General features: G+C 37.6%; 1 protein-coding gene across 3 annotated transcripts in view; it reads left to right on the forward strand.

Moving 5' to 3' along the window:
- The window catches only part of POLQ (DNA polymerase theta), a 58,945-nt gene that overhangs the window by 4,810 nt on the left and 28,191 nt on the right, over nt 1-25,944 (forward strand). The window contains exons 3-15 of one of the 3 annotated variants that reach the window (XM_031612984.2): nt 745-875; nt 1,722-1,878; nt 5,726-5,834; nt 8,012-8,231; nt 10,166-10,310; nt 10,417-10,563; nt 11,645-11,857; nt 17,537-17,679; nt 18,860-19,064; nt 20,472-20,614; nt 23,083-23,276; nt 23,578-23,702; nt 25,163-25,406. In XM_031612984.2, coding sequence (XP_031468844.2) covers nt 745-875; nt 1,722-1,878; nt 5,726-5,834; nt 8,012-8,231; nt 10,166-10,310; nt 10,417-10,563; nt 11,645-11,857; nt 17,537-17,679; nt 18,860-19,064; nt 20,472-20,614; nt 23,083-23,276; nt 23,578-23,702; nt 25,163-25,406 — 2,176 coding nt within the window. The remainder of the gene's footprint in view (nt 1-744; nt 876-1,721; nt 1,879-5,725; nt 5,835-8,011; nt 8,232-10,165; nt 10,311-10,416; nt 10,564-11,644; nt 11,858-17,536; nt 17,680-18,859; nt 19,065-20,471; nt 20,615-23,082; nt 23,277-23,577; nt 23,703-25,162; nt 25,407-25,944) is intronic. The other 2 variants (XM_090150107.1, XM_090150112.1) reach the window with 2 other exon arrangements.

A 25,944-nucleotide genomic window follows, 5' to 3' on the forward strand; every position in this document is an offset into this window, starting at 1 on the left:
AGTAATTTTCCATTTTCTCTATTACAGTTCCTTTAGAAACTGATAATTTGAAGTCCACACTCTCTTTTGTTATGGACTGGGCAACCAGGAACTGAATGATACCAGCAATGTCAGATTTAAATACTCCTGAACTTTTTTATTTACTATCTCATTCCTTCAATACCTCCTTCACTTTTCTTAATGTAGTTGGGGTGCATGGCGTAGAAGAGGAGGTAGGATGGGTGGGCTAGAAATCCATAGGAAATCACAATTTGGGATGTCTACTCCAAATTGGTCCCAGATCAGCACTAGGATCAGCTTAGAGGAGGGGTAGAATGATTTTTCTGAGGCTTGTATTTTATTCTGTATTATTGTATTGTATTCTGAGTTTTATTACTTGGCTCCAGAAGATGTTGGGGCTAGGTCAGTGAGGAGGTGGCTAAGCTCTCCTTTCCAACCAAGAGACTGTAGTGCTTTTTTCATTTCTTCTGCCTCACTTGCTTTTCTAAGCTGGTGTTGCTTCCAGAGCAGAAATGAGAGCACAAGCATTGGTGAAAGCAGAGTGAAAGACACTAGAAGATAAATTGTCTGCAGACCTCTCGACCCATTAGTAGGATTAACTGCAAAAGCAGTTGTAGGGAAGAAAATTGAAGAGTCTTGCCCCAGGCTTCCTATTGTTTTCTGTGCTAGTTTTAAGATGCTTGTTTCTTTGATTTTTTTTTTCTATTACTTTAAAAATTAATTAAAAAATACATTTATTTTCAGCTCCTACCAGTGCTGGAAAGACTCTTGTTGCAGAATTGCTCATTTTGAAGCGAGTCTTAGAGACTCGTAAGAAAGCTCTTTTCATCCTTCCCTTTGTCTCTGTGGCCAAAGAGAAGAAATTCTATCTGCAGGTGAGTAGCATGCAAGGATAGTGATTGTATGGCTTATAGCTGTTGAGTCATGTTTATTAAATAAATGATTTTCATGGATTTGAGGGAAAAAAAGTATTCCAGAATTGTTTCAGAAAGAATGTGTAGATAGAATGATACTTTTATGGGGGAAAGGTACCAGCTGAGTGCAAAAGCTACTCTGTAGAGACTGATAATGGAAAAATGCTATTTCTTTAATCTTGTAAAGCTGGAGAATTATCAATATCATATTCTGCTTCTTCGGGCCAATGGTTTGGTTTTAGCTGCACACTTGAAATCATAAGATACTCTACTCATCTGCTTCAAAATATTTGTATCTTTTGTTAATACTATGTGTAGTATGCCAAAGGTTTGTTATTACAGTGATGTGCCTTGGAAGAAAAGAAGTCACTGTTCCTTGACTTTCAGCTGAGAGATGTGATGTTTCTATATTTGAGGCCCAACATTTGGCTTTTGCTTCATATTTTTTTCTAGAGTGAGGCTTCTCTGTACAACTGCTATTATAAACTGTTGTACTGTGTGCTCTCTAACTTCCTTAATAGTAAGTTACTCTTTTATATGAAGAAGTGTTCTCCATCTCAGTTATGTTTACATTATCTTGTAGTATGTACTGTTTGGCTTCTGCTTTGGGAATAAATACAAATGACAGTGGAGTGTGGGATAAGGAGCAGTAACTGTCAGAGCTATGGTTTTCATTTGATTTGTTGGCATTAAAAGTGTTACGAATCATGGCTGTAGCATGCATAGACTTTAAGTAATTTCAGCAAGTGTCAGTCAGAATTCAGATTTATAACCTTGGCACAACATTCTGTATCCTTTGGAAAACAGGCCCTATTTCAGGAGGTGGATGTGAGAGTTGAAGGCTACATGGGAAGCATCTCTCCTGCTGGACGTTTCTCCTCGCTGGATGTTGCTGTCTGCACCATTGAGAAAGCCAATGGTCTAATCAATAGGCTAATAGAAGAAAACCAAATGGACTCACTGGGTAAAATGCTAAGGCCTGACTGCCGAGGGGATGAGATTTTTTTACATAATCTGAGTACATGTAAATTCATGTGATAGTTTGTGTTTACTCAGTTCCCTGTCTGACAGGCATGATGTACAGGAAATCTAAGCACTTTTCTTCTTTCAGAGCATTTCTGATTTGGATTTAGGAATCCAGTCTGGGTTATTCTATGTAGCCCAGTTGCAGGAGAGTGTATTGGTAGAACTGCAGCTTTATTTTGTCTGCTATGAAAGACAGTCTGTGGATAGGAATCATTTGCAATAACCAGTGATTCTCATAGCTAGAAAGTGTGAAGTTGAGTTAAAATTCTGAAATTTCAGTCCAATAACTTTTTCTTTGTTTGGGACAAGGATGTACATATGCCATCAATGGTATATCTTCAGTTAGTTTGAGAAAGAGGAGGAATTAAGTTAATTGCTCACTGGATTCTAAATATTGAATACGTAGAGATCCTCTGGGTAGGCATGGTGACTAGAAGGGCTGTGAGACACTCATTTCTCTCTTGTAGTATACTCAAAATCTCTCTGTCTTTGTAGCATGGACTTCTGGGTCACCATGGCCCTGACAGCCACTAGATAATGTTGGTACTCATTTAATGCTTGGGAGGAGATATAAAACCTGGAAGAACCATATGTGCACTTGGAGAGAGATGTGTTTTCCTAGACCAATTAGAAATTTGTTCTTCTATTTGCTTGTCTGTCAGTAAAACTATACCTAGTTATATTTTATACAATACTCCCTCCCATTTTTGCTCTGACCTGTAACATAGTGGGCTACTATTTCTGAAATACAAAAACAGGAAAAATAAATGACTACCAAGCTGATATGACACTTCCACTTAAAAAATTGCTGTTCCATGTTCATCTGGCATCCTAATATTCTTCAGAATAGTTTTTAAACACAACAGACAGTAAGGGAAAGAAAGCCTTTCAGATTTTGTAGGAGTATGAGATTATGAGATAGCACATTCATACCAGGACTACAGGGCCTGGATCACTGTGAACTCTTTACACTGCCAGTAGACTGGAATATGAATTGGTAACCATGGCTGTGCTGCATTTTTAAATCATTTGAATTGAAGCTGCTGCAATCTGACTCAGTTCTCAAATGCATGTCTTCATCCCTTCCCTAGCAAGAGAACTGATAATCATGCAGTTATTGATTTTAATATATGGCTCAAAGTGTGCTACTTAGTTAAGGATTTTGTTTGTTTGTTTTAAATAGGGTTCATTTGGCGATAGGTCACCATGTTTTCCAAGATGCACTACCTGCACGAGGCAAAAAGTGTGGTTCTAACATCCTTATTTATGTTGGCTTGTGTGCTTTGTAAGCATAACCAGGGTACTCTAAAATGTATTGTTTAATGCTAGCATCTTTCAGAAGCTGGAGACATGCCACGTTCCTTTTGTTGGCACCTCCATTCCATCACCACAATTTTTGGTGCTCTGTAAGAAGAATGCGCATGAGAAGAGTCATATACTCCCAAGTACCAGGATTTATATGACTCTTTTCAGGCACATTCTTCTCATAAAGCAGTATAACCAGAGAAGTGAATGCTAAATCTGAGTTTCAATACTGTCCCCAGCACTAATAGCTCTAAAGTGTGATATTTTTCTTTCACCATTTGGTAACACCTCTGCTGCAACCCTTTGTTTCCCTTGCTTCCCAGCATGACCATACACCTGAAATAAGAATGTTTTTTCTTTCTGTATTTACTTGAAAGCCATTTTTGAATTAAAATTTAGTTTAAAAAATAATCTTTAACAAATCAACATCTTTTTCTATTTGGAGATACATCTTCATAAAAATTGCAAAGTACAGGCATGAGCTGAAAATGCCTTTTTAACTATCACCTAAAGTAAGCTTGTCTAATACTGCAAGGTTGCATGATGCCTTCTAATTAATTCTAAATTTAGACTGCTTCATAACAAGGGTGTTTTATCTTTGAGATGTGTTATTGAGAGATGACTGCAGTTCTGGCCAGATTCCATCTTCAGCTCAAACTGTTCCTTTTGTTGATGTCAGCCCCCTGCTGATAGCTCACAGTGCCTTTGGAAGCTGTTGAGAGAAATTCAAATTCCCTGCTTGGCAGAGCTCTCTTTGCTGTATGAAGCAGTTAAAAGCATTTTCATGTTGATAATTACTGTACAATGTGTGGCAGTTTTAGAAATCTAGATACACAGGAAATGATGTTATTCTTGTGTTCAGACTCTTGGTACTGATGCTAAAGATGTTTTTAGGAGAGCAGAATGGAGAAGAATCTGGGAGTGCATTTGTAATGTGCAGTTGTGTTACCAAAGTTGTTTCTGAATTTAAATTTGAGATTAAAAAAACTCTAGCTTCTTTCTATTTGAATGGAAAAAGAAAATCAAATCCTGCCTGTCATCAAGAACTTTGAACTGAATTTGGGCCTGAAGTAGTCTAGTTATTGTAGAATAATGCTGTATGAGATTTCTCAGGTACTTCTAGTCTTTTTTTTGATCAGCAATCTTCTAGGGGCACCTAATTTGCAGGCAGAAAGCAGAAAATGTGGGTAGTCTCATTTCAGTAGCAGTGCAGAATGATGAAATTATGGCCCTGTTTGCACTCCTGAGCTTATTGCTGAGTATAAAATGTCATAGAATGCTGGGAGATGTAGTTTTCCTTGACTGCAGTTCCATTTTAAGCTGAGAACAACCTAGTGAAAAATACCATTTATGTGATAGCTCCTGCTATGTCATCCCTGTGAGTGCATTCTGAGTACTGCTCAGAGAGAGGAACCATGTGTGTGTGACAGTCAGGTCTCACCAGCATAGACACTGCTATTGTAGCATACAACACAGCTTCAGCATGGGTTTGAATGTTTTTTTTTTTTTTATAGCTAAATAGCAATAGAAGGCATAGAACTGTGTAGAAAAATAGTGACACGGCCTGTGTTTTGTCCTATAGATTTTGCTCACTAGTGTCCTATATTTTGTTTTAGGAAGCAAAAAGTGCTGCTTTTAGACACAAAGCTTGCATGAATTTTGCTTTGGTAGATAACTTATTATGCTGTCCTGTCTGAATTGCTGGAAGAATTTAGTTGGACTGCTGTATGGGAAAGCAAGGACATTTTTTTTGGTACCTGACTAATTGTCCATTTTTTGACCAATGAGTCAGGAATTTTACAAGCAAGCACCAAACAGAGGAAGTAGAGGAAGACAGAGGGGCTGCCTGGGTGGGATTTTGTAAAAACGACTGCAGTGCTCTTATAACTTAAGTGGCTTGAAAGGAAAAGGAGGAAAAAACAGACAGAGCAAGAAGGAACTTACGTAGGAAGGAGAAAATAATGAGAAGAAAAATAGCATTGAAGTAGATAATATAAGGTCACATTTGCCACTTCTGTACCAGGAAGATATTACATAGCTCTGCCACAGAGGAAAAGTTCCATAGTGGTAGAACTAATAAAGCCTGAGGTCCTGTATGACCTGTCCCTTTTAAAAATAAACAAAGATCAACAGTAAAAAACCTGCCCAACCTTTCTTCAGCCTTTCCCATGTTCCTGTGGCACTGCTGGCTACTTAGAAAAGGAGCAAACTTTGGCAAGTTGGGATGTATGCAGAAGGTGTGCTGTGTGGCTGAGATGTAGTGATTCTGTGATTTTACCCCAGATTAGGAGACCCTAATCTGCCGTGTTATCTCCGGATGCTGATACTCAGAAAGCTTCTCAGACAATATTTATTCCAGTATTTTTACCCATCTTTCAAACGCTATGGAATTTCAGTTAATCATGTGAAATATGAAAGGATTGAAGCTTTTGATAGTTTGGATGTTTATTAGTTATAACCTGAGTGCTTCTCTTTATTAGGAGTGGTGGTTGTGGATGAGTTGCATATGCTTGGAGACTCTCATCGAGGATATCTGTTGGAACTCCTTCTGACCAAAGTTCGATACATTACAGAGAAAGCTGCAAAAAGGTGGGTAGACCAGGATATTTGCCTTATAATGATAAATTACGGGTGGCTTAAATATTTTGTTCTCTGAGTAATTGGAAATTTGATTTAGCTCCACGGCTTTTACATGACTTAGACTATTTTGGTTATTAAGATCTCATCATGTTAGCTCTCCAAGGTCCTGCTCTTGTAGACAAAACTTCTTTTCCTCATGGTTTTTAATTTGTGTGCTACAGTGGGAGTCATTCTCTCAGGAAAAGAAAGAAGGTGAAGCTTTCCTTTACTTTTTTTATCCTGTTTATTTAAACAAACAAATGAACAAACAAACAACAAAACAATCCAAACCACAAAATAACAAAACTGACTTAGGTTTCCTTGTAATATTTTTCCTAGACAAAGGCAAATGGAAAAACCATTGTATGCAACTTCTTAATCTTTACTAGTTAAGCTGACAGAAGAATTAAAATAAAGTGCACACTGCACACTGAAACTCAGATTTTGCCAGATTTTCACAGCTGCTTCCTGTCTTGTGAGTCATACTAGTTCTAGAGTAAGCCTACAGTACCTCATTAGTTCTAGAGTAGCTGTTTTTTTGACACCTGGCACACAGCTGGATCATCTAGACAGCATTTCCCTTGCTAATTTCCAGGATCCAGCAGTGCCTCGGATTGAAGCATTTCTGACATTTTTCTTATTCTGGAGTCCACTATACTTAAGATCAGCATGAGTGGCTTTGACACTTTATTTCCCTTGTCTTGTCTTGCACGTGCAGGATAGATACAAGACTACTCTCGATTTCCTCCCTTGCATTGAATAACTGAGAAGGAGAAAACATCTTCAGGAAAAAAAAGACAGATACATCAAGAAATGTTCTTAGGAAGACACAATACTTCAGCCTTTGCCATATAGACACTGAGGCCCAGATTCTTCATCTCTGTCATAGCCAAGTAGACAGTGGTCCTTCATGCCACTTGCTGTCCGGAAGGATGCAACCTTTTTCCATTTGTTTTATTTTTGTACTTTTAGTTTTTAATGGGAGCCCGTTTGTTCAAAGTTTTTAAACACAGTCCAGCCTGGCCTATTATCAGAATGCTTTTACGAGCTTCTTAAATGGTTAATTGGATGTCCCACTGAAGTATGAATCTGTGTCAAAAAAAAAGTTCTCTGATGGTTACTGTCAGTATCAATGCTGTAGCTCCTTAGCAAAGCTTTTGCAAAACAAATTTCTGCAGTGGATTTCTCTCTCTTGCCAGTCAAAAAGAATGCCTTGGAACTGGATTTTTTTTTAAAATCCTTTATGGTCAAAAGTTGCTCTGGAGGAAAAATAGACAACTTATGTGGTGTTCTAGCAGATGCTAGAAGAGCTTGGATGAGAGTCTTTTTCTCCACGTCTTCCTTATTTCTGTCTTGCTTTTTTACTCTTGCTCTTGCGTAGTCTTGTTTCCTTTATCTTGCCTCTTCCAGGGTTACCAGGTTCAGGCCATCTCTGAGCTCACACTGACTTATCAGACATTTTTAGTTTTTAAAGCCTCAATTTGTTACTAATATTGTAGATGGACAGTATAAACAAGTAGATTTAAAATGTAGGCTCGGAAGCATAAAAAAAGCCCACAGAGCTATCATGTGGGTCTAAAAGCCTGAATTACAATATACATTTGGGTATCTAAATTAATAGTTTGTGTTTTCATGTCTGTTATGGATTCATTACTTCCCACTGACTTCAGTGGAAGCTATTGATCGACACTTTGAGAACTGAAGCTGCTTTCTTCTTTGCTGAACTAAGGGCTTTGGTTCCAAACTCGAGGAATACCTTAGTCTAGTGTTATTTGTCCTGAAATCAAAACAAATTGAAGTATTTTAATTAAGACATTTAAGTGTAGAAAGACTGCAGTGGAGATTGGGCTTCACTTATTTCAGTGCTCTTGTAAATTGTAAGGAAATAGTTGGTTTGTTTATTTTCAGTTTCTCCAAATATGCAGTTTAAAGAAGCATAAAGTTTAGATTCAAAGTGATAAAAAGTATTGAATGCCTATCTTTTCAGTGTGTTTGTTAAGAGCATAGTATGACTTCTATCTTTTTCAAGAAGCTTATAAAAATAGCTTTGTACTTGAAGGAAATAGGGTTCATTTTTTTCTGAATGTTGTTTTCCAGAAGAGTAGCTTGTCTTGTAACTAACTTTCAATTTCTTTAACTGCTTCCAGAAAGGCAAAGATGACGAGTCCTGGTTTTGGAGGAATACAGGTAGTAGGCATGAGTGCTACCCTCCCTAACTTGGGACTCCTAGCCTCATGGTTAGATGCGGAATTGTACTGTACAGATTTTCGCCCTGTGCCCCTCAAGGAGTGGGTGAAAATTGGCAACAACATTTACGACTCTTCCATGAATTTGGTGCGAGAATTCCAGCCCAAACTTCAACTGAAGGTAAAAAACTCCAACGAGTGGCTTTTGGCATAGGACTTTTTCTATAGTTAAAGTTAAAAAGACAGCTATTGGTATGTTTTTAATTTTTTTGAACAGGTGATATTCCCAACTTTGTTGTTTATTTTATAGATTGTACGCCTACACGAAGGGAAAAATTTATTACATTTTTGTCCGTTACTGATTATCCAAACAAATAGTCATGAACTTCTTGAAGTTTTTTGAATCTGACTTACAGAAGTTAGATTTGAAGCAGTTAGATCTTATCTCTAAACACTTGATAGATACAACAAGCTTGGTTCTTCCTCTTAGCCATTCCTCTATCTTGTGTCCTGGAATTAATTAATTAATTTTCATAGACAAAGATTTCCTAGTTATCCCAACAAATTTGCATTAATCAATGGAAAAATGTATTTTCTTTAAATATTTTACCTGCTTATGTTAAGCTGCTGAATGATCTAATTTTGTCAATGATTATAAGGTGGATTGACACTCTAATTCTTCTGAATCTATTTTTAGTATTTACTATTTCCCTGCACTGAAAAAAAAAAGTTATGGATAATGAGTATAATGATTTGGAAGAACAAAATGGATGAGAAATGTGCCTTTCCTACTTGTAGATTTGAACTGTGAATTCTCTTCCCAGTCCTTTGAGCTGCTGTGTGTAAATACTAGTGGGGCAGTTGGACAAGGTGGGCTAAATGTCAGCAATGTCTTGAAACACCTTCTTGTGTGCAAGCACCAGTAGCATGGTGGGTCTTCAAAAAAGAAAAAGTAAATAAAGTGTTTCTGACAAGAGTATCTGGAACCTTATTTTTATATGTTTGTACTGAGAATGTGATGTTACATTTCCATCTCTTAGATAATTTTTGATTTACTTGTTTTTGATGGGTCCTAAATTGAGGAAAGGACTAACTGAGGCTTGTGACTCAACACTTCATGGGAGTTAGCTTCTTTCATAAGACCAGGCTCTTGGGTGCTGGACCTTCAAACTTGCCCGTCCAAGCCTACTTTGAGGCATAGGACAATATTTGATGACCTCACCACTTCTGCTAAGTTCAAATGAATCTTTATTGAACTTCTGACATTTATGTACAGTTTTTGCCTTTGCTCCCCTATTTTCATTTACATTTCAGTGCTTTTTATTTCTTTCTTTACTCCTACTTTTTTCTCCAATGTCCTGTTTTCTGGAAAGCAACCTGGCTTAGCCAAGCAGTTTGTTGCAGGAATTCTCCTGCAGTCTTGTGATCAAAAAGGCAGGCTGTGAACAGTAGGGTTTTCTGTGCACATCCATGTATATACCCACATTCTTTGGTCAACAGCACTTACAGCATGCATCTTTTTGGGCATGCTCAGATTACTACGCTTCATGCTTTTAGTTCAACTGTTAAGTCTTCTTTCTTTGTTACAGTGGAGCGATGTTTTCCCTCAGAACTCTTTTGAAGTTTAAAGCAGTCTTGTCTGGCAGAGCTTTTTTCTTTCCGTTGGCCTTAGAAGTCCTCAGGGAAGTAGAATGGTAGTACCTTTAAGTTGTTTGGTGTGCAAACCAGGCTGTCTCCTATCCTTATGGATGACAGCATAAAATACATCCCTGTGTTATCTGCACCTTTTCTTTCCCACTGATGTTAGCTGTGATGTGGTGGTTGCAGTGACTTTCTGTGTACTGTGTGGCCTTTGATCAGAAATGAATTTATGAAAGCAAGATGTAAAGCCTTAGATTTATTTATGGTTGGGTCTAGGGTTATCATCAGCAATATAATCATTCTAGAGCCTAGACTTCCTAAAACAAAACAGAAACTAAGATGGCAGTGCTCCTTCCTCTTTGCTCCTCTTTCCAGTTTTTCATGGAAGATTCCTACTGTAACGCTGAGCAGTGACAGCATTTACAGACCCCACACAATATCAGAGTGAGCTGAAAATATTTTATCTCAATTCAGGGAGATGAAGACCATGTTGTGAGCCTGTGCTACGAGACTGTTTGTGATGGCCATTCAGTCCTGCTTTTCTGTCCATCCAAGAATTGGTGTGAGAAGCTGGCAGACACCATTGCCAGGGAATTCTACAGTTTGCAACAGGCGGAAAGTAAGAGAAAAGTATTTAATAGAGGACTGTAGTAGCATTTGTAGTAACTTTAGTGTAAGTTAATTTTAGTAGAAAAATATTTCTTAAATACATTTCCTCTCTCAAGGTTCTTCAAAAAACTCATCCCTTTCCCCAGTTGCTGTGGACAGAGAAGGTATAGATGAGGTCCTGGATCAGCTAAGGCGCTCTCTCTCTGGTCTGGACTCTGTGCTCCAACGTACCTTACCATGGGGAGTGGCATTTCATCATGCAGGTATTTTTAAATATCTAGGTCTTGAGTTCTGTAAAGGTCTAGTCATATGCGTTCTTACTGCTGTAGTTACCAGCAATTTACCAGTTTCTTTTTTTTTAGCTTTCTGTAGCTTATGACTTAACATACAGTAAGGGGTAAACTTGAAATTCCTTTATTGTGAACAAAGACTTAACTCACTAATTGTTATGATAAATTTCTTCTCTGCTGTGTTAATTAACAGCAACTTTCTAGATGCAACATAAAAATTTATATGGAATATCTGAAAAATTAACCAATTTGCAGCCCACAGATTTCCAGATTCTTTCTAAAGCTGCTATGGTATTTCAGAGCAATTTTTCTCAACTTAGTAATGAAATAGATGAGTAAATAGAAGAAGTTTAACTATGAAAATCAAAATAAAATGAGAGTGCCACCAAGACTTCTGGCAGGATCTTTTATTTCTTACCTTTAAGAGTGCATGTAACCTGCCAATTTACCGAGAGAAAGAATCAACTGTGGAAGATAGAAGAGTATTTATGGCATTGAATATATAGGGGACATAACTCCAAATGCTTATAGAGTGTGAATTTTTTTCTTCTGAAGAATAAACTTGGACCAAAACTCTCAAGGAAATGTAGAAAGATGCAAATTAGACCTGTAACTTAGAATGGAAATAATGATGAAGGATTACAGGATGCAGGATTCCAGCAAATGTCTGAATCCTAATTTCTTGATGTGTGTTATAGCCACTTTCCTTCTTTTCATTGCATTTCCTTATTTATTTTCCTAATTTATTTTCTTGCAACACATGTAAACATGTAGTAAATTGTTCATCTTGCTACAGTCTGTACAAATACCTTAGGAAAGCTAGTTTATAACTATTTTTGTTAATTAACTATTCCACAAAGAAAGCTTTGTGGAAATTTTCTTTCAGTTATGTTATGAAACAAATTAACTGAGGTAGTGTTGCATTTCTTGTTTCTAACAATGAATGGCAAATGTTCATTGAGTTTGTTTGTTCTTCCTTTTGTTTGACTAATAACATTAGCTCTTTAATCCGATTCCTACATTACTGGGTTTGCAAAACATCATCCTTTTTCAGGTCTTACATTTGATGAACGGGACATCATTGAAGGAGCCTTTCGCCGAGGCATGATTAGAGTTCTAGCAGCAACATCCACACTCTCCTCTGGAGTGAATTTGCCTGCACGCAGAGTAATTATACGAACTCCTATGTTTGGTGGCGCACTGCTGGATGTTCTCACTTATAAACAGATGGCTGGAAGGGCTGGCAGGAAAGGAGTAGACACAGAGGGTAAGCAGAGGCTTTATTAACATTCTCTAAGAACAGTGTTAACCTGATTAAATCCAGGGCAGTGCTTCGCAATTAGTGGCTAATCGTGATGAATTTCTTTGCTATTCAGTACGATTAAGTTAATCAAGATGAATTTGTTTGGTATTAATGCAGTAAAAATGTAATTCCCAGAGGACTCTTTTCACTGCATGAGGTTGACTTTGGTATTTACATGTCAGTTATTCTAAGAATGGAGTATTTTCTTCTTTGAATTCTTGTTATCTTCTAAAGCTCTGTTCGTTTGTCTTAATTCTGAAATTACACGGTCAGTTCACTAAAACATTTTCAGTGAGAAAATTTAAAGTAAACTGCTAATAGGCATGTCTAAAATTTAAGGAAGTCCACAACCGCTCTTGTTGTCTGAAGTTCTGATTTGAGTTTATTAAACTTCCTCTAAACATAATTTTTGTGGATGTTGAAAGTAGTGATGCAACATAGAGATAGGGAAATTTGAACAGTTGTTCATAGATAAGGTATTGTCTTTGTGAAAACAGTGAAACTAAGCTCAACAAAATAATCCTGCCTGCTATTTTAATTTGTGGTGGAAACTTTTTTCTGGATGCCAGTTGAAAAAAAAAATGCATTATATGAATATAAACCCAGTTCAGCATAAACTCATGCTGAAATATGAAGTTCAGCAGAAGAAGAAAGTGAGATTTGCCCTGCTGATGAGTTGATTGGTGCTTGCTGGAGCTCTGTGTAAGCAAACAGTTCTTATATTTAACTTTCTATTTTTGCTAACGTGGCATGGCAACATGGCATTTTGTGACCTATTTCTCAATCAGCTATCTCTTTATATTGAAGAAAAAGGCAGCTGCATGTTGTATTTTGAAATTTTCCAGACTTTGTCATTTGAAAATAGCTGGCAGGTGTAAAATTACATTATTTTTTTTTCCCTTCAAGTTACAATAATTAGTATCCTTTTTTGACGGTTCTGGTGTGACTGTTTTGCACAGTAAGCAGTTGATATTATGATGATGAGCTTCATGAATGTACCATTTTTTCCCATTTCATGTGGTGTTTTGAATGAGAACATAAAGCTACATTACCAGCTGTTACTCTTCCACTGAATAAGAAGACTGGAAGACAGCAACTTCAGCTGGAAAAAAGTGCCATATGTGGATAAGAATTCTTCTGACAGACAGAAGATAATTTCTGCTGGGATGAAGGTCCCCCTCTCCCAAACATATTAGTATTGAATTGTCTCAGAGATTTTTTTTTCTCTGATGTTGTGCTTTAACCTGGCAGGTGGCTGAGCACCACACAGTCGTTTGCTCACTCCCCACCTTCCCAGTGGGATTAGAGAGAGAACCAAAAAAAAAAAAAAGAAGTAGAATTCATGAGTTGAGATAAAATTATTTACTAAGCTAGAGAAAAGGATAATGATTAATAACATACATATTTATATATGTATATAACAAAGCAATTGCTCACCACCTCCTGACGAGCTAGCCCCCTAAGCAATGGAAGAGCAAAATAAACTCCCACCTCCTTCTAAACTCCTACTTGATGTCATATAGTATGGAATATCTCTTAACTCAGCTGTCCTACATCTGTTTCCTTCCAGCTCCTTGGGCCCTTCGCTGAGAATGGCCTTGGCTCTTGTACAACACTGCTTAGCAGTAACTATGAACACCGGTGTGTTTATCAACATTGTTTTTCTCCTAGAAGCAAAACATAACATCATACCACATATTCTGAAGAAAACAATTCCATGCTGAAAATATAACGTGATTGGATGCAAATTTAAAAACATTATTTTAGAAATTGAAATGGGGTTATTTTTGCATTCATCAAGTGTCATATTCCTAAAGTGAAATAAGTAAATATGTTCATTATTATAGAATCATAGAATCATGAAGGTTGGAAAAGAACTATGTGATCATCTAGTCCAACTGTCCACCTACCACCAATATTGGACACTAAACCATGGTGTCCCTAAGTACTACGTCAACCCTTTATTTAAACACCTCCAGAGACAGTGACTCCAACACTTCCTTGGACTGCCTGTTCCAATCTGATGGCAGTTATTGCAGTTCTTAGTGAGTTCAAAGGTATTAATCGGCGATTTTTGCTGAAATTTTACTCTTCCTGTACTTTTCCCTTTGACAGATGTTCACAAATGTATGCACCGCCAAAAAGCAATGACATGAATAAGTTGTGATTGTGAACTGAGGGATATTTTTCTCTGGTAATGTAGGGCTTACAAAAGTCTGGAAAAAGATATGTTCAAATGTTTGAGTTGAATATTTGATTGCAGCTCTATGCATTCCATTTAAAACTTACAGGTAAAATATTTATGTTAGAAGAAAATGGAGTTGCAAACAAAAATTGACTAGTTTTGGCAATCTTGAAGCCTTTTCTCAAATTCCTGAATCAAAATGGGAAGCAAGGCCGTGTATTCTTAATTGATCACAGAACTGTGTTTAGCCAGTGTATCAAAATGGACTGCACTGTGCAGTCCCTGTGTCTTGATTACAGCCCAGGCAGAGCTGATTGCACACTGATATTTGGTTGGTATGTGATGGATACCTGCTCAGCAGGAAGACCTGCTGCCAGTGAGTGGGCTGCATTGCAGGCTGAGCTGGGCTGCTTGCAGCTTGCAGGTCGTGGATTGGACGTGTATGTCCTAGACTGATTCCTCTGGGCTGTATTGTATTTCCAGGGAAGTCTCCCATAAGAACAACCGCAGGCAATTGTGCAACTTCTGCCAGGAACTTGTAGAATGCCTTGTCTGTCTCTCCATCCTGGTTAGGCAATCTATAAGAGACCCCCACCTGGATGTCTGCCTCGTTTGTCCTCCGCATGATCTTTACGCATAGAGGCTGAGCCCCAAGCACTACAACACTGAAATATACTCTAACATAGAGAGCCAAGCCATTGCCCCTTCTTCCTTGCCTATCCTTCAGAAGAGCTTATAGCCATTCAATGCAGTACTCCACTTGCAGGAGCAAACACACCATATTTTAGTAATGGTAACTAAGTCATAGTTTGCCTGCCACACAACAGTTTCCAGCTCCTCCAGTTTGTTTCCCATGCTGCCTACACTGGTGTACATGCACTTCAGCTGAGCCATTGGCCTCACCCACAGTCCTGGCATTGTTCCCCCAGACTCACTTCTTAGTGAGCCTTTTTTCATCCCCTTCCCTCTTCATACCTAGCCTAAAGCCTTGTCAATGAGCTCTGCCAGCTCCTAGGCTAGGATCTGTTTCCCTTTTTGAGGCCCATCTGCAGTCATCAGGCCAGGTGCTGAGTGAACTGCCCCATGTTCAGAAAAATCCCAAATTCCTGTGGTGGTACCAGCCTCTCAACTATATGTATTTATCAGATGGGTTTTCCTGGTCCTCTCAGTATCTTTCCTTGCCACTGAAGGGATATGCTGTACTCTATACTCCCTCCCCAAGAACTAACCACCCTAATCCTCTGAAGTCCCTTTTGATAGTCCTTAGGCTTCTCTCAGCAAATTCATCACTGCCAGCCAGAACTGTCAGTGAAGGGTAGTAATCAGAAGGGAGAATCTAACCAGGAAGTTATTGGTGAAGTTTTATTGGCAAACAAAACTAGAAACCAGGTTACACATTTATTTCTTATCCACATACAGGTAGAGATACGTTGAATACATTATTATGTATAAAACATAATACAATCTTTTTTTTCACTGAGTCACCAAGGTAGGAAAAGATCTCCAACATCATCTGGTCTTTCTGTCCACCTACCACCAAGATTTCCCCACTAAACCATGTCCCTTAGCACAACATCTAAATGTTGCTTGAACACCTCCAGGGATGATGACTCCACCATCTCCCTGGGCAGCTTGTTCTGGTGCCTAACCATTCTTTCAGAGAAGAATTTTTTCCTAATGTCCAACTTGAACTGTTTTTAATTGAGTATTTTTCTGCCTGGCTAGCCAGTAATCTAGTGTTTCTTGAATCTGGTTCTAGCCTGGGCTTCTCATCTGAAATGTTCAGTGAGGAATCTTATAAAAGCTCAGTTCCTTTTTTATTTTTTCAAACTATTTACTAGGTTGCAGTTAATGGATTCAAGTTCACAGTAGCACTTTGAGAAAGGGTTCCACCCAAATCTTGAGTGACTATCAAATAATGTGAATATCCATTTTTTGGTTACATTTATCATGCTGAGGTGTCAAAGTTATCCTAGAGAATTCTAGGTCACATCAGAACCTAAATATGAAATGAGTTGATATTCTTCATTGCTGAAATCAAAATAAGCTATGATTTCACAAAAATGCTTACAGGCAGTTTGTTATATTGCCTCTCTCAACACTGGGAAAAGTTACAGGGTCAACACGTGTTGAAAGTTTCACCTGTCAGAATAAGTGAATTCCAAAGAGACATCCTCTAAGCATGTCTTTCATTCTTCGGTTCATTTATGTAGTTATATTTAGTTGTATATTGTTACTTAACCTACAGTGCATTTGTAGTATTTATTTTATGCCTGTGCAGTTGTGTTTTCATTCGCTCTGGATTTGCTTATTACTGTAGCATTATTGTGGCTATAGTCCTCCATAATTTAACATTCCTAGAATGTTACTAAGATATCAACTGACAAAATTACCTTGGTTTTCAGCCTATGTGCACTTAAATCTTCTTATAATAAAACATGTTTGTTGCTCAGCTAATCCAAATCTAATGCTCTCTTCTTTGTCAGAGACAAGAATTCATCTATTCTATGACAATTGGCTAAGCTATGTCTCTCAGGGACCTAGTTACCTAGTTTCTCTGTAATAGTTTTGTTTGAAGAAAACCTTGGTTTTATGTGACCACTGCATTTTCCTCTTGTGGTCTGTACTATTATCTCCTAAATACATTAGCTTATTATTCTTATTTTTTGTTTCAGAGCTCACCTGTTTTTTGTCTTCCGTAGAATTTCAGGATTAACTTCAAAATTCTTTATTAGATGTTGTTAGGTAAGGTATATTCAGATGTACTTTCAGTGGAAACCATTCAGGATACTTAAGATTTTATGTTCCTGTGTACGTATGTGCATATATAGATAGATCAGTGTGCATACAAATTTACATTTATGAAAGTTAAGAGAATGCATAGTTAAATTAATAACTTCAAAGGAATTCTGAATTTCTTTGATATCTGAGAATGGAACCTGGTTGACTTAGCACAAACTGCTGAAGTGATGTGCAGCTTGTATGTTTTATTCTAACTTTTGAGGATCCTTTCAGCTTAATAATCCTTTCAGTTTAACACAGAAAAAAAAGAAAATGATGCCACTGTGTGTCATCGTTCCAGCCAATTCCACAACAAGAAGTAAGAGTAGTTCAACAGCGAAGCAGATGCTCAGAGAATGTATGGAATCCCCATCCCTGGGGATTGTAAAAGCTGATTTGACAAAGCCTGCCTAAGGAAAGTTTGAAATTTGTTCTTCTCTGAGCTTTTAATTCTTAAATATTATGCATCTCTGGAGTCCTTAAATAGCAAAGGCCATAAACACTTTGAAACCTCAGAAAGGTTTTTATCATTTTTACACAGCTTTTTCAAAAGTGCCTGCAGTTTTCCATTCCAGTAATGTCCTCAGTGACCTGTATGTAGTTATTTCAATACTGAGATGCAGTGAGGTCATTAATGTTTTGGTTTTTTTTCTTCTCATCATTTTCTTCCCTCATAGGTGAGAGCATTTTGGTTTGCAAGCCATCAGAAAGATCAAAAGGAACTGCTCTACTTCAGGGATCTCTCAAGCCTGTTTGCAGTTGTTTGCTTAGAAGAGAAGGGGAAGGTGTTGCTTCTAGCATGAAAAGAGCAATACTTGAGGTACAGGACATGTGGAGAGAAAGTAGAACACTGCCTGCACTGCCAGTTTATTTTGTGACACCATCAAATATTTTATGTGCACATTCCTTTTCTTTCGTTTCTTCCTTTGTCAACCCAAGCAGCTTCAGAAGAAAATTATTTGAATCTGCCAGCTTGCTGCAATATTTAGCATTTTGTTTTGTATGTTAAGAATTCTCCAACAAGATATTAAGTCTTGGCTTTTTCATTATTTATACTCAAACTGCAGGCAGAATTGTGTGTAATTCTTAACCTTCAAACATAATAACATAATCTATCAGTTTTCAATAGGAAATGCTTGTATATTACCAGTTCCTGAGGCTTGGTAGACTGAATAAGGCTAAATAACATTTGTAGATCCTTAAAGATTCTCCCATATAAGCCCTAAAATTATCTGTTTCTTTTATACAGAAATGATTGAAACTTCATTAAAAAAGGAACAAATGCTCATTATTTCACATAGATGAGCTTATTTGCTTTTCCGAAGTTGATTTTGGGCTTGAACTGAACTTAGACATTTTAAGTAGAGTAATTTTCTTTGCTGTACTGTTCCTACTATCTTTTATGAAAGCAGCTTTTGTACTTAGAGATTGGTTTGTGATTCCATAGTTACAGAATTTTAACCAGACCATTCCAAATTTGAGTGCACTTTTCTACGTAAGAACTATCTTAAGATGTCCTCCTTCATGGTGGGAGCACTTTATTACATGAAATAAATCCTCTGAAGTCATGAAAGAGAGCTTTTAGTGAAATACCTTTCTGTCTCAAGGAAGATGCACACAGGTAAGGGACCCAAAGGGAAAAAAGAGTAATGTGAAAAACAAATAATAAATAGATAAATGTGTAGTGCAATATGATCTAAGCAAAATACCTATATCTAGTCTCAATTCTAAACTGCTACTCTGTTCATGTTCTCTTTCAAAATAGTAGGATAAGGGCTTATAATTAATCCTTGACCATAACTTAGTCCTTTTACTTTTTGATAAAGTGTCTAACTTTTTGCCAGGAGATACTCTTAGAGGTTGGCAGTTGATTTGCTTCATGTTCTTTTCTTTTAATGGCTCTTTAAAATCTGGGTGGGTGATGGATCAGTGTTTTCTCAGATCTGATGTTCTGTCCTGCTATTTCTCTGACAAGATGAACAAGTCATTTCCTTCAACAGATCATTGTGAGTGGAGTTGCCAGCACTCCAGATGATGTGCAGACCTATGCCTCTTGCACTCTTCTTGCATTCAGCTTGAAAGAGAACAAACAAGAAAATGAGAAAGAACAAGACAAAGTGCAGAAAGGACCTATTGAAGCTTGTATAGCATGGCTGCTGGAGAATGAATTCATTCAGATTCTGGAATGCTCCAGTGACAAGAAAGGTAACACTGCTGTTCTGCATTCTTTTTCTTACTAGTGATTGCAGTTAGCAGTTTTGAACCAGTGTATCTTTTGCAAATGAGTAAATGTCAGATGCATGTCTTTATTTTTTTTAATGGTGTCAAGGAGATTTTAGTTTTCAAGGGAGTGTGTTTATACCTGCTTAAACATTTTTGCATCATGTGTTCTTGGAAGGCCTCTGCATATCACCCTTAAGACTGATACATCCTACTCTACACATTTTTCAGCTGTCTTTAAAAAAGGTGAACATGTACTGCAGGATTTGTGCAGATGAACTGTAGACTATAATTTTAATTTTCTTCTGAATAAGAACTGGTACATTCTGAGAGAGTGAAGTACTGTACTAGAACTGTTTGTTGCATTAGTTTGCACTTTCTCCTTTTTTGAGTGATGTTCTTAAGATGACTTCACATGAGACTCTTTACAATAATAGAATCCATGTTACAATTTGATTGTATGTTTCTTATTAAGAAGAGATGATATACTTGATGCTCTCAAGAAAGAGATGTCCATTAACTCCTAGGCAGAGTGCCAGCTGGAATTGTGATGCTTTTTGTTAAAATAGCTATCATAAATGTTAATCTCAATAGTTAGAGGGATTGAAACTTGTGATCTGGCCTCTAAAAAAAGCTAGCTTAGACTCTAGACAAGATCTTTATTTTATTGTTTCTAATTTCCTGCCTTCAATGTGGAGAGGTACTCCATTTCTTTTTGAAAAAGCAGTTGGAAAAATTAATAGAAACTATAAAATATGATGCCTGCTCTGAAAGTAATGCTTCCTATTTTATTATGTTGGCCTGTGATGGCAGAGATAGATGTTGGTGACATAGGAGTAGAGATTTAACCTTCCCACCATTATTCCATTACATGCTGTTGCCGTGTGACAGATGGCAGCAGAGGAGCAGTCTGAAAAATGTCAACTGACATGGAAGTGTGTATGAAGCAAAAGTGTGTCATTGAATTCCTCCACACAGAAAAAATAGCACCCATTGACATTCCTTAATGCTTGCTGAATGTTTCTGGGGACCAAGGAGTGGATGTGAACACAGTGAGGCAGTGGGTGCTGGTTTCAGCAGTGATGACAGTGACAGTGAGTCACCTCTGTCACTGCAGATATTTTAAAGCATGGCATGCAGGCTCTTGTTCATTGCTGTCAAAAATGCATAGCTAGTGGTGGTGTATGTGTAAAAGTAGTGTTTTGTGGCTGAGAATTTTTTCTGTCAACTAATGTTATTGTGCTCTTTCTATCTCGTATGTTGCAGTTTCCGTGAAAATAAATAGGAGGCATTATTTTGGGAGAGACCCATGCACATTGCAATATGAATGTGAGATATAAACTTACACTTAAATGTGTATTTATGTGTTAATTATTTATTTATTTTTAATAGCTAAGATTTTTCACCCAACACATCTTGGCTCTGCTACTCTTTCATCTTCTCTTTCACCAACGGAAGCAATGGAAATTTTTTCTGACCTACAGCGAGCTATGAAAAGCTTTGTTTTGGAGAATGATCTGCATATTGTCTATCTGGTAGGTTTTTCATTCTGTGTTTTGTATCTTTTACTTCAAAATCAAAAGAAATGAGAGAAAACAATTCAGGGCTCCATGGATACGTTTTTTTCCCTACCTTGCTTGAGTAATACTTCATGGAGAAAAGTCCTTCAGAGCTAACCTGTTTCCATAGTGTAGGCTGATGCTGCATATCCATATAAGCCTATTTTTGTCACTCTTGACTTCAAAAGATGTCAGAAGTTTATAAGGTTTGGATGTAGAATACTCGTAATTTTTCTGAAACATTTGAAGATGACTAAAATAATTGGTTTTGATTTGTGTTTGGAATCTGGAGGCTCAGAAAACACTGGGGGGGGTTCAGCATCTACTTTGCCTACAAAAAATCTCTGAGAACTCTGTGATTTTTTTTGTCCTGTGAGTGGGACGCTTGTGGGTTCATTTATTTGTTTATTTGCTTGATGATCCCGCCAGGGCTAAAGGAAGGAGTGTGCTAAATCTTTTGAGTTTGTCAAGGGTTATGTGCATATGCACTTGAAAACTGCTATTTGAGACCTTTGGAGAAGAAATCATGAACCTGTCAAGATTAGTGAGGAGTTGCAGTGAACATCTTAGAATTCATGGCTGTGAGGCCTGTCATTCAAGCATCACCCCAGATTTCACAGATGTCTTTAGCCTCCTTAAGTGTAAATATATTCTCTTTACCAGACTAATCAAAAAAGAGTTCACACCAAGAAGAATCTGCTTGGCATTATAGGTGTTGTTGAAGTAGGAATCAAGGGGAGGTTGGATGTTAGGAATGTTTTTCTCTACTTGCTATCTTTGTTAGCCTAGTTACTGACTGAAATGGATTCATTCATTTAGTTATTTATTTATTTTGAACCTAGTAGTTTCCCATATTTGCACATTATTCTGTAGTTCTAGAAGACCACATAATATTTTGTTCTATTCCTGCTAGGCAAAGTGATCTTCTTTATGCTATGTATCAGTGAATTTTTCCCTGTTTGTACCTCTAAAACAAGAAAAAGAAAAAAAGAAGAATTCTGTTGATGTTCTGAAGTAGACTCGATTAAAAAAATGGTTTTTATCTTGTATTTTCTAGTTACAGCAGATTGTCTGATGTTATTTTAAATCAAATGCAGTTTCAAGCAAAATATTGTTGAGATTTGCTTCCATTAACCCAGTCTAAAACACTTTCTTGCAGAGTTCATTCATTTTCAAGGCTGAAGATTTTTTTAAAAATAGAAGTGCTGTTCTCTACATGTTTCTTATGAATTGCAGGGGAATTATCCGCGATAATGCTTTCAATTTCTCAGGCTTGAGTCTATTACTTTTACAAAAATGAATTTAAACAAGTTGTATTTTAGAAAATTCAATTAAAACAAAAATATTAGTCTAGGATAAGGGTTTTCTTTAAAAACAATGGAAAAAAGACAACTAATAGCAGACAACTAAACACAGTCTCCACTTTAGTAAGTCTTGTTTTCCTCTTGCAGCTTGTTGATACAGATATGGAGATGTTTTTTTTCCCTCATAGAATCATAGAACTGCTCAGGTTGAAAAAGACCTTAAAGATCACCGGGTCCAAGCACAACCTAACCATACTACCCTAACTCTAGCAACCTTTCACTAAATCATGTCCCTGAGCACCACAACCAAATGGTTTTTAAACACATTCAGGGATGGTGACTCAACCACCTCCCTGGGGAACCTATTCCAGTGCTTAACAACACTTTCTGTAAAGAAGTTTTTCCTGATATCCAACCTGAACTTACCCTGATGCAACTTCAGGCCATTTCCCCTCATCCTGCCACTGTCACCAGTGAGAAGAGGCCAGCCTCGCTCTTGCTGTAAGCACCTTTCAGGTACTGGAAGAGAGCAATAAGGTCTCCCCTCAGCCTCCTTTTCCACAGACTAAACAGCCCCAGTTATACCCTCATATTCAAACTGACTGTGCTGACTGAACGATAACAGAATTGTTTTTCTGTCTAAAAGTATGTGAAAGCTTTGAATAGCTTATTTTGTTAGTGTAAGTAAAAGTTGAGACTTAATGTACTCAAGGTAAAGGTAAGGTTCAATAAGTACTGGCAAAACCTGTGTTCCCTACTGCTTTATCAGGTGTTATGGCAGTAGTTATTGTGGTTCTAAGAGGCCGATGGATAATCTGTCACTTTTGTTAAAGGAGAATAAAAATACTGCTTAAAAAATCTTACAGTGGCTTAGATTTATGGAGCAATCTGGCAAAAATTCCAAGTTCTTTCACTGTTAGAATACCCACATGAATCATGTCATATCTCATATCTCATCAGTACAAATATTAAAAAACTAGGTTAGAAAAGCTTTCACTTTCTTCAAGGTACGTGGTTATGACTCACTGCCTCTGAGTTATGCGTGGGATGCCTCAACCAAATTCTATACACTGTATTTTTGTTTACTGAGAGCTGCTCTGTTTCTCTGAAATAGTTTTTGGCATTATCTTGTTTTCTTAGGTCACCCCGGTGTATGAGGATTGGACCACAATTGATTGGTATCAGTTTTTCTGCTTATGGGAGAAGCTGCCTGCCTCAATGAAGCGTGTGGCTGAGCTGGTGGGGATTGAAGAAGGCTTTCTGGCTCGCTCTGTAAAAGGCAAAATTACAGCTAAAACAGAAAAACAGTACAGGCAAATGGCCATCCACAAAAGGTAGCCACAAACAGATGTGAATGTGCAATGACTGGAGTCTGTAACTTGAAGAATTGATAGGTTCTTTGTTTTCAGGGAGTGGTTTTCTTGCTGAGTGACCTGGTTAGGTCAGATATACCTACAGAGACCATGGGCCCAGTGCCACAAGATGTTTGTGTTGTATTATTTGGAAGCCAACTTCTGTGTTTCTGTGTTTCTTTTTTGTGCTATGCTATAGTACTACTCTGTCTATCCTATCACAAAGTACTCTAATGTGACCTGGATGATGATTTCTGAGCATCCTTTTTTTTTTATTCTTTAGATTTTTCACCAGTCTTGCCCTCCTGGATTTGATCAGTGAAGTTCCCTTAAAAGATATGACGAAGAAGTATGGTTGTAGTCGTGGCCAACTTCAGTCCTTACAGCAGTCTGCTGCCACCTATGCAGGTGAGTTTTGTGTGCAAAAACTCAGCAGGAAACTTCAGGTAGTCTATTTTCTTTCCTTCCAGGTAAGGAGATAAGAGCCACAGTGTATAACAACAACCAGTCTTGTAAAACCACTTCCAAATTTATAGCTTTATCTGTGGCTGCCCCTGCTTTAAGATGGAACTCTGGTGCATGCTGTGGGAATGGGGCCAGCTGGGTGAAATCAAGCAGTGCTGTAGCATGCTAATGGCTATGGGAATCATCTGTGTAATGTGCAGAAACATAGTTTGTTTGATACTAAGTGTGGAAAAACGTACAAGTCAATTCTGAATCTTTGTCGTATCAGAAAAAGAACATTTCAGAATGGGTTAGGTTTTGGATATCTGAGACAGAGTGGCTTTTTCCTGGTTACAAAGGTAATAGATCATAAAACATAATTTTACAGTTTTAAAATCATAGTGAATAGTTTCCAGGTCATTTATCACCAGATAACAAGAGGTCAGAGAGGTCACATTTATCATAACCTCTTTCAGAGGGTTGTGTAAGAGTAGAGGTAGCTGCTCACCATGTGATCAAGAGAATTTCTTTCTGTTATCTAAGCCAAGTCTTTCGTTACTCTGTAGATGGAGCTTCAGTTTCTAACACAGTTTTACCTCAACTTGCAAAGCCCTGTGCGTGGGTTGCAGCATGAGTCAAAGCCCCAAAATGAAAAGGTCACGCCAACTGATGCTGAGTAGTTTAAATTAATTCTGATAGTATAAATAACTTCTTGTTATAATGGTTTCACAATTCTCTATTTCCAGTGTTAATCATTTTTTCAGCAATCAAGTAGGTAAGTGCAGGAACAAGAGTAATTTGGAAAGTAAAATGAACTGTTGACATGACATATAGTTAGGAGAGATGATAAAAAAGCTGTATTCTATAATTACTGTTAAAATATGGCAGTGAGGTATGCTGTGTCTTTCAGTTATTTTCATACTTTTATATATACAATCTATGAGTAAGAAGCTGTCTTTTCCCTGCTCTTTTCCTCCTCCCATGTTCTGAGGACTGCAGCTATAATCTTTATAATGAACTTCGCTAGCTCCTATGGTGCTGTCAGTAACTGAAATTCAGCAGGTCAAGTTCTGCTCATAAGGACGTCACTGCAGAGTGGCTTCTCTTAGTGCGTCTCATCATTGCTTTTCCACTCTTCTTCAGTGTGTTTGGTTTATAGGAATCCTGTTACAGGGTATGCATGTGTTTTATTTCATACTTTCATAATTAGAATCTTTAAAAAAGCAGTGTTGTTCAGAATTTCTACCTCACTTATAAACTATTTAGTTCTAGATAAAGTTGACTTCTGCAAGAGCAGTTCCTAAGCAGAATGTTGTGATAAACATGAATTAGGTGACCATTTCTGTAAGTACTGGGAAAGAGAAATGTGAAGAGAATGACTGTTCAGATGTGGAGTTGAGACTGATGCAACTTCTGTGTTCCAGGCATGGTAACAGTTTTCTGTAATCGACTGGGTTGGCACAACATGGAAGTGTTGCTCTCCCAGTTCCAGAGTCGCCTCACTTTTGGGGTTCACAGGGAGCTTTGTGACCTGGTACGAATCTCTCTGCTGAATGCACAGCGTGCAAGGATGCTTTACAATGCTGGCTTTGTCACAGTTGCTGAACTTGCTAAAGCCAGCCCTGGTGATGTGGCAACTGCTCTGAAGAATTCAGTACCATTCAAAAGGTGAGAAATCAGTAAGTCCAGAAGTCAAGTCAGAAGTTCATTTATAAGGTGAAGGATTTCAGGATGAAACCTGTAATTAAATTTGACAACCTTTGGGACTTGTTGCTAAATGTTACTTAAAAATAACTTGTAAGTCTCTGTGACTGATCACAGTAATTACATGATTACTTTGAAATTAATAATAACATGTTGTATTTGCAGCGAGAGGTTGTGAGACCTGAATTTTCCTCTTCCTGAATTGAAAATGGTTTTTGGAGGCTTTTTGCTGCCTCTAAAAGGTTAATGCTTTCGTGCTCTACCGTATGATCAAATGAGCGCATGGTTTATTACTGTATTTAATTTCAGATTCTCTTGAGGTATTCATGATAGTGTAATGACAAAATTCCTACATCAGGTACCTGGACTCTGCCACGATACCTCTCTTGTTCGCGCTCCTGAGGTTCAATTCAGGTTCAATTGATCCTCCTGAAGAGGATCAATTCAGACCTAGATCTTACCCTGGCAGGGAGCTGGGACTTATCTGGGGCATGTATTTGGA

The sequence above is a fragment of the Phasianus colchicus genome, chromosome 1 (genome assembly GCF_987193195.1).
Source record: "Phasianus colchicus chromosome 1, bPhaCol1.hap1.1, whole genome shotgun sequence".
NCBI classification, from domain to species: Eukaryota; Metazoa; Chordata; class Aves; order Galliformes; family Phasianidae; genus Phasianus; species Phasianus colchicus.